Source organism: Alligator mississippiensis, chromosome 11 (assembly GCF_030867095.1).
Source record: "Alligator mississippiensis isolate rAllMis1 chromosome 11, rAllMis1, whole genome shotgun sequence".
NCBI classification, from domain to species: Eukaryota; Metazoa; Chordata; order Crocodylia; family Alligatoridae; genus Alligator; species Alligator mississippiensis.
The window spans coordinates 22667051-22683263 of NC_081834.1; the positions used below are offsets into that span (position 1 = coordinate 22667051).

General features: G+C 43.1%; 1 protein-coding gene across 4 annotated transcripts in view; it reads left to right on the forward strand.

Moving 5' to 3' along the window:
* The window catches only part of LOC102573625 (tropomodulin-3), a 53908-nt gene that overhangs the window by 14182 nt on the left and 23513 nt on the right, over positions 1 to 16213 (forward strand). For all 4 annotated transcript variants that reach the window (XM_019477533.2, XM_014606072.3, XM_019477535.2 and 1 more), the window contains exon 3: positions 1193 to 1349. In XM_019477533.2, coding sequence (XP_019333078.1) covers positions 1193 to 1349 — 157 coding nt within the window. The remainder of the gene's footprint in view (positions 1 to 1192; positions 1350 to 16213) is intronic.

Below are 16213 nucleotides of genomic sequence, written 5' to 3' on the forward strand. Positions count from 1 at the left end.
GTTTTAGTTTCTTCTGGGTTTTTTTTTTAAGCATTTGGGCTCCCTCTACACATTACTCATAAGGTATGATTAGCCAGGTGTAATCACACCTTAAGTTGTGACCCAGCTACATGTTCAAACAATGAACGGCGTGATAAAACAATGAGCTACAAAGTTATTCCACAAAAAATGTGTAATAATTTTGTTGCTTGCTCTAATCACATCATTAATTGAATTTGTGGCCACTGAGGGGCTTCCAGGCACAGGGGAACACCACCCGCTGCCAGCCCCATAGCTAACAAGCCTCTCAGTGGTGGCAACATTGTCAGCTGCAGAGCTGGCAGCAGGAAAAATACTGCCTCCTTGGCTGCAAGGCTTGCAATGGGGGCATTGTCTTTGGCTGCAGGGCTTGCAGCAGGAAGAATGCTGCTTCCACTGAGAACCTCCTGAAGTGGGGGGGCTTGCAGCAGGGGCAATGTTCCCTTTCCGCCCCAACTGGGAGCCCCACAGCCAGTGTTGCTGCTGGGCTTGCAGCAGTGGCAGCGTTCCCCACCCCGATCCTGCTGCAAGCCTTGCAGCCCCCGTAGCTGTGAGGGTTGCAGGGGCAGCAGCGGGAAGGAAGCTGCCACTGAGCATCCTGAGCTATGAGACTTGCAGTGGGGGCAGTGTAGGAGAAAGCTGCCTTCCTTACCTCCCGTGAACCCCACACTTGAGGCTTGCAGCAGTGGCAGCATCCTTCTTGCTACAAGCTCTACTGTGATGTGAGCTGTGGGGCTCACAGCAGGGGCGTCACAGGGTACGCTGCCACTGCTGTGAGCCCCATCAACTGTGGGGCTCAGAGCTGATGCAGGGGGAGCCTAGGATCATAATCCTAGGCTCTCCCATGAACAAGTGATAAGGCATGATGGGAACTAATGTGCAGTCCCACAGTTGTGCCTCTTGCCATGTGCGTGTGGCATTGTGAGAGGTGCAAATGTGTAGATTGTGCATTAGATCCCATTGTGCTTTTACCTGAACGTGTAGAGGGGCCCTAGCAGCGCCCAGTGTCCAGTCTCCTTTTACTGAGGTCTCCTTGCCAGACTTGGCCCCCCAAATCACTGGCATGTCCATCGTAGTTGAAAAGTAGAGTAAAAAGTATTTGACTTAGAAAAATGAAAGTATGTTGTGATAACTAAGACTTTTCAAACTGTTACAATAACATTTTGTTTTGTAGAATGCACTTCTGCCAGCGGGCTTCCGACAGAAGGACCAAACTGTTAAAAAAGCCTCTGGTCCTTTTGACAGAGAACGACTCCTTGCCTTTTTGGAGAAGCAAGCACTAGAACACAAAGACAGGGAGGATTTTGTGCCTTATACAGGGGAAAAGAAAGGTAATGATGCTCTTTTATATAGTAAGTTCACAATCAGGTTCCAGTGTTTTCAAAATGCCCTTTACTGGTCAGGTGTATGGACAGTTCTGAAATTCTTCTTTGGACCCACTGGAACACCTCTAGATCAAAGTTTATTTCAGGTATTGCTCATGGCAGTAGCTGCAGATGCTATCCTTCTTTTGGCTTACACAAACATAATGCTCCAGTGGGCTGGATATAAACAGTAACACTACTCTTTTGATACTGAATTAAAATGGAACAGGGGTAGGCAACGTCTTTTGGCTGGAGTGCCGAAAAAACCACAATGTCTACCTCGGAAGGTGCCGGAGTGCTGACATGCCAGAGCCCAGAGCAGTTTTTTGTAGCCTTCCAGCTGCAGCTGGTCTGCTTGCAGCAGGGCTTGCAGCCTCCCAGCTGCCTGCTGGGGCAGTCTGGGCTCTGTGGCTGGCAGCAGCTGCTTAGAGCCCAGGCTGGCGATAGTGTGCCGAGAAAAATGGCCTTGCGTGCCGGGGGGTTGCTGACCCCTGGAATAGAACAAGAACATGCCATTGATTCAACATTGACTGGTAAATGGGACAGATACAGGAATTAGTGGGGCCTGAGTTTGGGCTACAATCTTCCTTTTGAAGGCAAAAGGAATGCACAATAAAAAAAATTCTATAACTGCAGCTCAGGACGGTAGTGTCTGGAGTTTTGGGAGGAGAATTCCATTATAATTCAGCTCCACGTACTAGTAATCTAAAATGTCCACGTATCTTTGTCCCAGAGGTTGATTTAATGCCAGTGTAAATTTCAAGTCTTTTTAACATTTTTGTAAGCTTGGCTACAGATCACCGTTGTCAAACAAATATTAGAATAGGAAGAATATAATTGCTATAATGTGAAAATATGCTCTAAAAATGCCAATTTACAGCTAAAGTTGCTGGAACTGGAATAATTATGAATTAAGGGATTATTTTTGTAAACAAGACTGTTTAACAGTTTCCTAGTACTTTTTCCTCTGAAAAAATGTCTTTCCCTCTCACTTTTTAAATTGACCCAGTCATTCTATCCCTGTTTATCTCATTATTTATGGTGATTCCAGTGGCATAAAGAACTCCAATGAATTCCATTTGTTTTGTTTTGAAGAAAAAAGTATCCTTTGTCTTGGTTGTTTTTTGTTGGTGTTTTTTTTTTTTAATAAATCTATCCTTTCTGTTACTTGGTGTCTTCAGGGTCCTGTCTTCAGCCCTTTTTCTATTTAATTACCATATTTATTCAATTTGAAAACATTTTTCCCCATTTTAACAAGGGGGATAAATGCCTCTTGTCTCAGAATCAAGTATGGGGGAAGGTGGCTGCTGTGGCTTGGGCCCCAGCCCTTACCTGAGACTGGAGTCAGGGTTGTAGCTGCAGTTGCTGCTGCTACCTGCCCCCACCACTGCAGCCTCCCTCCTCTTTTTCCACCCCCCTCCCTTACCTTTGGTCTGTGCTGACAGGCTTCATCCACACTACAGTCCAGCCCCATAGCAGTGGCATGCAGCCTGCACAGCTGCTACGGAGGCTGGGCTGAGGCCATACTCAGTGCCTCCGGCTAGAATGGGAACAGAGTCTGCTGGTGCAGAGCAAGGGGGAGGGGGAGCAGAGGCTGTAGTTGGGCAGGCAGGTGGCAGGGTGGCAGGCACAAGCAGGGGGTAAACAAAAAAAAAAACACGAAAGGCCAAACCTTTGGAAAAAAACACAATAAAAAATTAAATCCTTTATCAAAACTCCCCATACTACCTGCCTCCCCATGACTGCCCCACTGCAGTGCGGTGGTAGAGGGCGATGAATTAAAGACTACACTTCAATAATTAGATTCTGCACATGGAAAATGTATTTTAAAAAATCCTCAGCTGCTGGGGGCACACGCTGTTCATGTTTGTTTGCTAGCTAACTTACATGTGTAATTGTGATTTTAAATACAAATTCAGTGTAGACGTTTGTGTGAATATTTACTTACCTTTCTCTCAAGTATATTCTGATTATTTTGTTCAGGAATTTTCTATATCAGTGTAAAATTTCACATTTTGTCATGTCACGTTTTCGTATTGGTATTGTATTTATAATTACTTCCATAGTGCACTTTTTTTTTTGTAGTTTAGTTCAATTGTGGGACCCTCTTGTGCAGATATAGTCATGGTAACTGCACCAGTGTCCATCTGCAGACAGGCAGAAGCAGAATGCTTTGACTGTGGGTCTTTAGAGAAGCTGAGGTTAGAAGACTTGTCTAGCAGAATTTTGTAACAGTACCCACAGACCTTTCTACCTCTCCTGTTAAATTGCTTCTAGGTTTCAACTTTGTTCTGTGTTTATTCTTCTGTTTCACCGTTCACCTTCTCTTCCCATCCCTTCCAGGGTTTTCAAGGTAGAGTGCAAATGGTATAATGGTAAGAGAGAACTACACTGGGGAGGAATCCACATAGAATCCTAGGAACTAACATCTAGCCAACTTATTTCTCCACTCAGGGAAGATTTAAACAAGATCCCTTCTGGTCCATAATGAAACTATCCTTACTTTGTGCAAGAAAGATTTACTAGAATAATTAGTGGTGTTTGACTCCTTTTTTTTTTTTTTTCCCCCTTTACACTTCTTTGCCCACTCCAGTCCAACTGCTTCACCAGATTTACACCTGACAATCTGGGAAAGAAGCAGATCTTTTGAACATGGCTTCATTCAGCCAGGCGTGTTGGCTAGTTCCTTCAGCTTTGTCATTATTTGCTTTGTAGACCTAAGCCATATGATTAATTCTGGAACATAGTATTGTCCAGCTGTAATATAAATCATAGTCAGGATGGATCAAAAGTCATTTCCTTTATGTAATGAAGTATTCTTAATGACAACCAGCTGTGCAGATGCAATGAAGTGTCATCCTGGCTTAAAGATCTCTACTTCTAAAAAGGGCATCCCTATTTGGTCACATTTCCTTTATATAAAAAGCAAAACTATCAAAAGCTTTTAAGGTTAGAGATATGAAATAAGGTATTTTGTGACACCTATGGAAAAATTTTGTACATAGCTTAAATAATGGAAATCCTGGTTATTGTTTGTCCTCTCATTTTTCAGATGGGGTAAGCAAGTTACTTACTTGGGTCTTTTTTCTCACATGGGAAAACAATGCTGACTCAGAGTTCAGCCAAACCTCACTGACACACTTAGACTAATATTGGCAAAAATGACTGTCTTCAGTTGCTTTAGTTTTGGGGTATCTAAACTGATTACCAGAAAGTACTGAAACCAGATGTGGTGAAACAGAGAATCTGTCTGTACAATTTGTGAACTGCCTCTTTTCTTGTCTTATGGTTACCTTCAGTAGCCCTCCTTGTCTGAAGTGACAGGATGAGGGGAGGGTGCTGGGACATTTGTCTAAGAATAGTTTAGTTGCTACTGATAATTTTTACTTTGGATAGCCATTGTCTATGCAGAACAAAGGAGAAACTGTTTCCAAAGTTAAGTTCTGTGACTTCCTCAAGGGTAGGGGTTGAAGCAATGGAATCCCTCCTGAAAATGAGAGAGGTTGCTGCAGTCTTTTAAGCACATACTGGAACCAGGCAAAGGAAGTTTCTGGCTAGATGGAAGAATAAAGAGGCTGTTGGTGAAGACAGGGACTTTGTGGGTGCAGAACCAGCCAAGGCTGTAGGAGGGAAGGGCAGACAGAATCTGAGTTGCAGAACAGGACTCATGGATACCCTTGAAGAGTGAATAAATATCAGAGAATGCTTTAGTGAGGAAGTGGAGTCAGAAAATGGTGTATAAAGGATTTTGTTTTTACCTAGATTCTGTACATCTCTAGGCTAGAGATTAGAAGGAACTTCCTATGAGGGTGATCCAGTACTGGAACTTAAAGAAGTTATGGGATCTCTGTCCTTGGAAACTTGCAGGAAGCAGGTTAAACAGACACGTGGCTGGGATGGTTCAGCCAAGGATGATCCTGCTTGAAGTAGGGGTTTGGACTAGATGACCTTATGATGTCCCTTTCAGCTCGTTCCTAGGATCCTTCATCTCGTGTTGTTTAAAGTAATGAATGAAATCCCTTTTACAAAACTTGTCTTTCTCAACTATCAGGTGTCCCTGATGACGTAAATTGTAAATCAAATTGGTCACAAGATGGGATCTATGGGACATGGTTTGCTTCAATAACTGGGTGTTTCGAGTTGAATATGCACTTTTTTGTTTTAATGTTTTCTTCCTAAGAAATAAAATCTGACCTAAGAACTTCAGAATGCTGCATTCATTATTCTGAGAAATGTCCCTTATTTCTTTCTGAGCCTTGCATTGGTAGAGAAAGGAATAGAAGCATAAATCAAAGCAGCAGAAAAATCTTGTACTTAATACCTTTCTGTTCCATACTGAGCCTGTTTAAATCCATTATTGTAGAGGAAGGTAGGACAACTAGAGAGTTTATTTTTGTGTTTCTGAGTTTGGTATGCTTCCTTTGAATATTTGTCAGAAGTGCCTGTAGGTCCTACTTGCTTTATAAATAAATATCTTTTTGTCCATAGGTCCTACTTGTTTTGTAAATAATATATACTTGTGATCAGTTTTCTAGTTCAGGAAGAAATAATGAAATAAAATTGAATACAGAAATAATTGTAGGACAAAAAATACCCTAAAGTTAGGGCCTCTTTAATTTATGTATTGATTCTTGTTCTGCAAGTCAGTCTTACAGTTTTGTCCAAGTTACCATGTTTAACTTTTAGTCAGGAATATTGTGATTTATTCTGTTCTTCATGTGCATTCCATTATCACTGGAATACCTAGAAGGTTGAGAGTGAGAGGTAGCGTGACGGTTTCTGAATTAAGAATTCTTTGACCTAGATACAAATCAGACATTGTGAACAGGAGAGCACTGTATGCTTACATTTAGTGTTTTTCCTCTTCATTTTAAAACTTCTGTACCACCTAAAGTACAGTATGTAGCTAGCCAGATGACCCCAAACTCAGTCCATATAGATTCACATGAAATGTGGGAATGGTCAGAAGTGAGAACTGTTTTTGACTATTTAGTTCATTCAGGTGACAGTCCTTTCCATTTGTCTTGTGATAGGCCACTCTAGTTTATATTTTTATCAGTCACCTTAATTCTGAGCTGTTTCTGCCTCCTTTGTTATCATGCTGTTGGGACAGAGGCTTTACTGATCTGTTTCAGCATGTTCAGCTACCAAATCCAATAGTAGAACAGAAACGGGTCTAAACCTCCTGCCTGAGTTAGAGTACAGAAAAGCAAACAAATTAAGAGGATAGAGACTTACTATATGTCAGCTGTTCTGCAGTAACAGTCTGCGTGTTTGCTCTTACCCCATAGTGCATGAATACTGAACCACAGTTGCCTTGTTTTGGTGAGGACTTCACAGAGCAAGAAGGGGAAACTTAAAGAGGAAAAGGAACAATAACAGTTTCCACTTAGAAAGTGTTGTCCCATTGGATCTTGTAGGTTAAGCAAGATGGAGCAGGCCAAGCATTCCCATGGCAGGCTCTGGTTGCTTGATAAAGAAGTGCAGGTGAATGAGGCTTGAGTTAGTTCCAAAATGATGTCAACATGTCTTCAGGGGCTTCTGGCCATTTAAGGTTATTTAAGAAGCTTAACATGAGAGTTGTTAATGACAATGTTCTGCCCAAGTATAGAAGGGTAACCTTGGTTTGTCTGCTGTTCTGCTTAGTACAGGGTTTTCTTTTATTTGGGTCCTAAGTATTTGAAAGTTAATATACAACATCAGATGAACTGCAGGACCTACTCCAGCACTTCTGTAGTTTACTGGTGAATGACATTGTTCTCCTACATCTCATGACCTTGAACCTATCTCCCTGCATGCTATGAAATATGGGTAGTTTGAAACATTGTCTGTAAAGCATTTTGAGATAGTGGGACTAATAGCATTCCAGAAGTGTAAAGTGTAACAGATAGTACATAAAATGAGCATAGTACACTTTTTCATTCCCTGGCTTTGTTTCTGAAAGCATGCTATCAGACACCCATCCCTTCCAGAGCATACATAAAAGCGGACTTTGTTTTTCACCAGCTCTGTAAGCTAGTAAGTCACATACTGTTCTGATTAAGTTTTGAACCATACAGTAAACCATTGTTGCCTGAGTAATAATTCACACAAGAGACTGATGTAGTGAATTTTGTCATGAAGGGCTAGTTCAAAAAAAAAAAAAAAAAAGCTGAGCTCCGTTTCTCTATGGGACCATAAAAATAGCATTGAAACTTTATAACACGTTACAAAAAGAAAGGCTGGAGGATAGGCTGCCTCGGTTCCATTACTGGTGATGAGGCCCGCATGTCTGTTTATCTCAATTATCATAGAATCATAGAAAATTAGGGTTGGAAGGGACCTCAGGAGCTCATCTAGTCCAACCCCTGCTCAAAGCAGGACCAGCCCCAGTTAGATCATCCCAGTCAGGGCTTTATCAAGCCAGGCTTTAAAAATTTCCAAGGATGGAGATTCCACCACCTCTCTAAGTAACCTAGTGCAGTGATTTATTACCTTCCAGGTGAGAGAGGTTTTCCTAACATGCAATCTAAACCTCCCTTGCTGCAGCTTGAGACCATTGCTCCTTGTTCTGTCATCTGCCACCACTGAGAACCATGTAGCTCCATGTTCTTTGGAACCATCCTTCAGGTAGTTGAAGGCTTCTATTAAATCCCCTCTCAGTCTTCTTTTCTCAAGACTAAATAAGCTCAGTTCCCTCAACCTCTTCTCAGAAGTCATGTCCCCCAACCCCCTTACCATTTTTGTAGCCCTCCGCTGGACTGTCTTCAACTTGTCCACATCATTTCCATAGCGGGGGGCCGAAAACTGGACACAGTACTCCAGATGTGGGCTCACGAGTGCAGAAGACAATGGAATAATTACTTTCACCAATCTGCTGGCAATTCTACTAATACGGTCTATGCCATTAGCCTTCTTGGCAACAGGGGCAAGCTGCTGACTCATACCTATCTTACTGGCCACTGTAACCCCCAGGTCCTTTTCTGCAGAGCTGCTGCTTAACCAGTCGGTCTCATACCTGTAGCAGTGCAGGGGATTCTTCCATCCTAAGTGCAGGACTTTGCACTTGTCCTTATTGAACCTCATGAGATTCCTTTTGGTCCAATCCTCCAATTTGTCCAGGTCACTCTGAATCCTAGCCTTACCCTTCAGTGTGTTGACACCAAGCTGGGGGCTGTAGTAATCTGCAGACTTGCTGAGGATGCAGTCCATCTCATCTTCCATATCATTACTGAAGATATTGAACAAAACTGGACCTAGGATCAACCCCTCGGCCACGCCACTTGATACTGTCTGCCAACTAGACATTGATTACTACCTAGGGGGTGCTAGGTGGGTGCTGTAATGCTTACTATACCTGCAACAAATAAAAGGCAACCACCTTACTGTGGTGTTTGGTGTGTGCCAACAAGCTCAGTCTCTCAGGAAAGCTTAATGATTACACCTAGTGCCACACTAAGACAGCTTTATTGCATCTGCTTTGACGTATAGTATGTGCTTATGCTAATGTTTGACTTCAGCACTCCATAGCATGGTCTTGGCAAGTCATGTAAGGCACATCTGTGCTGCTCACTTGTAGCGCCAAGCTGAAACACGCCATTGTACTATGTCTATGAGGTGCTGCAGCCATACTAAATTGATCTGTTGAGAGGCAGAGCAAACTAGCCCACCTCCAGCACTTCAATAATGCAGGTACACTGCTTCCAGTTTTGGACAGAGCATATCCCAAGTTTGAAATTGCCTAGCATGGCTAATGAGAAAAGCAGGAAATGGTGGGTTTCCCTTTGCAGGCTGGCAGAGTTCTAGCCTTCAAAAGGCTGCTTGGGGATGGGGGAAGTGGGAGGAAGATGATAGGAAGCAAGGGCTGTCATGTGCATGTCCAGCCGGGGTGGTTTGTTCAGGCCGGGTTAGGAATGTGAGGCCATGGGGCCCAGCTGGGGAGCCATGGGTTCTCTGCTCTGCTGCCCTCCCCGAGGGGCCTTCACAGCAGAGTGGGGTAGGGAGGCTCAGCGCTGCTGCTGGGAGCCCCATGCCGGCATGGAGAGGCACCTTCTGCCCACCTGGCAGCAGTGGGGGACTCAACTCCACACCACCACCACTGGGCAGACAGGGGGTGCCTTGCCATGGCAGTACAGCCAGCATGGGGCTCCTGGCAGCAGTACCAAGCCTCTCTGCCCCACTCTGTTGCAGAGGTTCCAGGGGGAGGACAGCAGAGCAGCGTGCCCCAAGCCTGCAGCGAGCCTGCAATCATGCCCCCCCATGGGCTCTGATCTAGCTGTGCCACTTGTGGGGGGAGGGGGAGCTTGGCTCTGTGCTCTTTGCTCCACTCTGGCCACCACTGCCTCCCATGGGTGGCAGCCAGGGCTTGGGTGCTGCTGGGAGGGGCGGGGGGCTTTGGGCCCTGGTAACTGGGGACCCCCTCTGGCATGGCTGGGGGGGGAGGTGACTGTGGGGCATGAGTGAGGAGCACTAGAAGGGCTGGAGACTGGGTTGGGAGTGAGGGGCACAGGCAGGGGCCTCTGGGTCGGGAGTGAAGACAGGCACTGGCAGGGCCCAGGGGCTGTGGATCAGGAGTGAAGGGCATTGGCAGGGCTGGGGATGGTCTGTGTGGGGAGTGAGGCACAAAGGCATGGGCAGGGGTGCAAGGCAGCAGCATATCAGGGCTGCTCAGCACCCCAAAGCATGGGGTAGCTGAGCAGCTGCAGCTATACCCGTGTCCTGTTGAACAAAAATGGCAGGGGGAGCTCTGATTTTCTATGATAAAAAGAAAGCCCCAAAGCCAAAAGCCAAAATATTTAGGTATTTACTATTTATTTTATTATAAAGATTGCAGCACTGGTAGGCTTCCAAATTGCTTTAAAATTGTAAATGCATCAATAAAACATTGCATGCACGCACACGCACAGACACACACACACACACTTTACTTTGTTTTTATTTAATCTGAGAATTTGCAATTTTTAAACAGTAAACCAGGATCCCTGGTGAGGGGCATAGACAAATCTGTCTGATTTCTCTAATGGTGAAATGTGATGCTTGCTTGTCTTAAGTGTAATGTGAAAATTATTATGATAAGGCTTGAAGTCTGTTTGAAGTCTTCTTCAAGTAGAGGGGGGCTCCTGCTATGCAAAATAACCTACTCTAATATTTAGCTGTGCCTTTCAAAAGTTTGAATTTTTTTTAGCCCCTTCCCTCCACAGCCACTCCCATTGACAGAGAGACACATGCTCTGCTTTGTTCCATGAGTCTTTTACCCATGGATTTGTTGGTCCTTGTGTTTTTCCTGTTCTAGCAGTAAATACATTGGACAAAAAAGCTGGAGTACTGTGTTGCTGTTTTGGATTTGATGGGCCAGTTATATTGAGTTGATCTAGATTTACTGTTCATTTCTAGCATCAAGGTTTCTGCTGGCTGGAAAATCCTTCAGTTGCAATTTCAGACAAGTCCCTGGTCTTAATAGTGTCTTCAAGTGTCTTTTTAATGTAATGTGAGAGGAAGATTGTGGTAGAGAGTGGGGTGAAGTAAAGGGCTGCAACACACTGATGCTTGTTTCATGCTTGTTTGGCAGGAAAAAAATGTTTCTTCTGTAATACTTTACATACAGTGATATAGTTATGTACTAAAAAATGACATGTATTTCTGGATTTTACTCTAGCAAAAAACAAGTAGTAATATTGTCTCTGAAAGCCTCAGGGCTCTGTGAGGAGGAGTTTTCAAAATAGATTAGCATTCATTTATTTTCTGAAGAGGAGTACAGCATGTAATTGCGAAACCAAAGACTTCCTCCATTCTGTTGATGAAGGATGATGATAAATGTATTTGACCATGTAATTAATCTTCTAGTTTGACTTACTAAATATTTCATGTTGATGGGCCAGAAGATTGGTCCAGATATGTCTTATTGCCTTGATTTTTTTTTTCTTTGCTGTATAAGAAATTGTTGGTATAAGAAGTAGACAAGTCATCCTCATCCTTATACTCAATGGTTTGATCCCAAAATTAACCAACAGCAACACTGATTTGGGGTCCAATTTTTTTGACATTCTGACAGTCACTTAACACTAACTTCAGTGAGAGTTGAATGGAGTTCAGCATTTTTCATGACTGCTGCTTAATGAGTGTACAGGTAAATGGCTTGATCAATATTGTACTTCCATCTGAATTCCGATGCATGCACTGCTGTGTTCTTTGAAAGCCAAAGAGATTATAACACATATATCAGAACATGCACTAATTGTCATGCATAGAATCATAGTACATGGAAAAAGTGTTTAGAGGTCAAATATATTCTGTAGTCTGGAAAGTTTGGGGTTAGAATTGATTCTGAAATATATAAATTTATTCTCGCAACAGGAGACAGAAGGCCAGATTGATTTAAAAAAAAAAAATCATCACTTCAGTGTTGTTAAAATAACCATCTTTGTAATCTTCCTTTTTTGAATACCACTTCCATTGCTCTTTGGAGTATCCGAGATGGTTTCCAAACCAGCAAAGTATCACATTTCCTCATGTGACCAAATCTCTAAATGGAATGTTCTGAATAATAAGATTAATGATTTTCTTGCAATCTGTTGTAGGCTGATGTGCACATGTATCCTGTGTTTGTTAGTGTGTGTAAAGAAAAAAAATCTCAAAAAGGTTTGGCAGTGGTCCGGTAGTTAGATCATTGTTTCTTAAGACACAGAGGCCTTATCCTTGAAGTACAGCACTAAATCTTCTTGAAATATTTGCTCATTACCTGAAAGAGGAAGGGGGGAAATTAAGCTGCTTTCACATATACAATATAAAACTCTGAACTCAGAGCAGCATGAGAGCTGGGCTGGGCAAGATGAAACGTGTTGATAACATTCTCTGAAAGGTTTAGTCTATACCAGAGCTTTGCTTTGTGCCAAAACTGCTCCAAGCACAATTCAACCAGGTAGAGTTGGCTGGGCTCAAGGGTGATGGACCTGGCTTAAAAGCAGCAGCCCTGCCAAAGCAAGAGCTGAAGATTTAGAGTGGAGCCCAAGGTGGAAACTCCAGGTGTGTGAACAGCAACAGTTTTTTCCTCAGCCTCACACCTCTACATGGTTTTGATTAAACTAAGGACATAAAAACCAGCCTTTTCACAACCTGTTTTCCTGTTCTTTCCATTTTACAGATTACCATAAGGCAAGGCACTGATGGAGCAAAGGGTCACTGCATACAAATGAATTCAATCCTGAGAAACAGTATTTCATACCTTTTATCTTAGAATCAGAGAAAATTAGAGTTGGAAGGGGCCTCAGGAGGTCGTCTAGTCCAACCCCCTGCTTAAAGCAGGACAATCCCCAACTAGATCATTCCAGCTAGGGCTTTATTGAGCTAGAGCTTAAGAACCACCAAGAATGGAGATTCCACTACCTCGCTAGGTAACCTGTTCCAGTGCTTCACCACCCTCCTAGTGAAAGAGTTTTCCTAATATCCATCCGAAACTTCCATTGCTGTTACTTGAGACCATTGCTCCTTGTTCTGTCATCTGTCACCTCTGAGAACAATCCAGCTCTATCCTTCTTGGAAGCACCCTTTAGGTAGTTAAAGGCTGCTGTCATATCCCCTGTCAGTCTTTTCTTCTGAAGACTAAATAAGCCCAGTTTCCTCAGCTTCTCCTCAGAAGCCATGTGCCCCACCCTTAACCATTTTCATTGCCCTCTGCTGGACTCTTTCCTATTCCAGATGTGGCTTCACCAGTGCAGAATAGAAGGGAATAATTACTTCCTTTGATCTTCTGGCAACATTCCTACTAATGCAGCCCAGTATGCTGTTAGCTTCCTTGGCACCGTGGGCACACTGTTAACTCATTCAGCTTATTGTCCACTGTAACCCCAGGTCCTTTTCTGCAGAGCTGTTTCTTAGCTAGTTTGTCCCAAACCTGTAGTGGTGCATGGGATTCTTCCATCATAAGTGCAGGACTTTGCACTTGTCCTTATTGAATCTCATGAGATTTCTTTTAGTTCAATCCTTCAATTTGTCTAGGTCACTCTGAGCCCTAGCCCTACCTTCCAGCATACCTCCTACTTCCCCCAGCTTGATGTCATCCATGAACTTGCTGAGAGTACAATCCATCCCATCTTCCATATCATTAATGAAGATATTGAACAAAACTGTCCCCAGGACTGACCCATGGGACACTCTACTTGATACTGCCTGCCAGCTAGACCTTGAGCCATTGACTACTACCCTTTGAGCCCAATGATCCAACCAGCTTTCTATCCATCTTACAGTTCATTCATCCAACCCATACTTCCTCAGCTTGCTTTCAAAAATGTTGTGGGAGACTGTATAAAACGCCTTGATGAAGTCGAGGTATATCATATCCACTGCTTTCCCCTCATTCACAGAGGCATTTTTCTTGCCGTAGAAGGCAATCAGGTTGTTCAAGCATGACTTGCCTTTGGTGAATTCATGCTGACTGTTCCTGATCACCCTGTTCTTCTCTAGGTGCTTCACAGTAGAATCCTTGAGGACCAGCTCCATGATTCTTCCTGGGACTGAGGTGAGGCAGACTGGTCTGTAGTGCCCTTGATCCTTCTTCTCTTTCTTAAAGGTGGGCACTATATTTGCCCTTTTCCAATTGTCCAGGACATCCCCCACCCCCTCAATCGCCATGAGTTTTCAAAGATAAAGGCAACTCTGCAAGCACATCAGCCAACATATTGGTCTCTCCAAACAACTACTGTGCACCAGAAGGAATGCACACCAGAAATCTATCAAAGACAAGAATACCCCGTTACCTGTGGGGGCACATTTCTCACAAGAAAACCACTCTCTCTCCAATCACTCAGTTCTAATCCTTAAAGGAAACTTACAAAACACTTCTCAGAGATGAGCTACGAACTCCACTTCATCAGCCTCCTGGATACTAAAAACCATGGACTAAATATAGACCTTGGATTTATGACACATTATAACCTGTGTGACATCTGACTTCCCAGGTACATCTGCACTATTCATCCCTCTTCTCCCCCGCACCCAGCCTGTCTCTCACCCACTGACTCCTCAGTTTACTTCTTCACTGATTGCCTATCTTGTATGCATACCAGCCCAGCCTCTGGCTGCTTTACTTTTCATTCCATCCAGGAAGAGCACACACCAACTGAAGAAACTTCCTCGGCCTGATGAAGGGTTTTTAAACCTGAAAGCTTGCTTAAAATTTTTTTTTCCAACTATTTAAGTTGGTCTAATAAAAGAGATCAGATTCACCCAAAGAACCTTATCTGCCTATTGAATATTTCAGCCTTTTCCTCATAATCTGTCACTAGGTTGCCTCTCCCATTCAGTAAGGGACCCACACTTTCCCTGATCTTCCTCTTGTTGCTAACATATTTGTAGAAACCCTTCTTCTTACCTTTCATGTCTCTTGCTAGCTGCAACTCCAGTTGCACTTTGGCTTTCCTGACTTCATCCCTGCATGCCCAAGCAATATTCTTATACTCCTCCCTAGTCATCAGTCCAAGCTTCCACTTCTTATAAGCTTCCTTTTTGGTGTTTAAGCTCACTGAAGAGTTCTGCTAAATCAAGCTGGTTGCCTGCCATATTTGTTATTCTTCCTGTGCATCAGCATAGTTTATTCCTGCACCCTCAGTAAAGTCTCTTTAAAAGACAATGAACTTGAGCGCCATCCAACAGTTCTGATCTATCCTCTTTGGAACTACCCTTCAGGTAGTTTAAGGTTGCTATTAAATCCCCTCCCAGTCTTCTCTTCTCCAGACTAAATAAACCCAGTTCCTTCATCCTCTCCTCAGAGGTCCTGTGACCCAGTCCTCTCACCATTTTTGTTGCCCTCCGCTGGACTGTCTCTGATTTGTTCACATCCTTTCTGTAGTGGTTTTATTGATGCTTATTACAAAAACTGTAATTGATGCTTATTACAAAAACATTTTATTGATTCTTATTACAAAAACTTAAGAGTACACCAGTGGAATTTGCTCAAGACACAAACCATGAAGACACGTATTCAATATAGAGCAGGATCACAATAACATACAAGACTAATGGGATGTCTTTAAGAACTGGAGTAAGAGAAATGGGATGAACTCCCACAACAGAAAATGCAAAGCCAAGCACTTAAGAACTGACAAGAATTTCTGCTATAGACCAGAAATTATCATTTGGAAACAACTGAGGAAAGGACTTGGGTTTACTAGTTGATCATAGGATGAGTATAAACTGCCAGTGTCATGCAACCATGAAAAGATGAATGTGATCTTTGGACATATCAGTCGAGTGCCTCAGCGGTTGGTCATGTGGCTGATTTTGCTCAATATCTTCATCAATGGCCTGAAAGATGAGATTTACTGCATTTTCATTTGTCTTGAAAATCTGATCTCCTGTCGAAGGAAGGTATCGGCTTGCTGTGGTATGATCTACCTTTGGTAAACTCATGATTCATTTTAACCTGTTTTCCAGTGACCTCCATGTCTGATTATTTTCTTTAGAATTTCTCCTAAAGCCTTAAAGATTCAGCACAAGTGAATGGGCCTGGAGTTGTCTTGATCACTTTCTGGCAGCAAATTTAGCATCTATATTTCACATTAACGGATCATATGGTAGACTTGATACATTAGCCAAAAATACTTGTACCTGGACCTGTGCTTTCATTTGATTGGGCATCTATGAACCCCTCCCCCCCCCTTGCAACATCAATAGTACAATGCACCTGTAAGCTTTCCTTGCAAATTAGGTCAGTCGTAACTTGGATAAAAGTGCCATCTGTTGATATCCTTAGACTATTGTATGTAGGGCATGACTTAACTCATGGGTGTAAAAGCCCACCCTGCAGTACACAAGCATGTACTAGTATGCCATGCCCAACTTCACACTGCTGTTTAAAA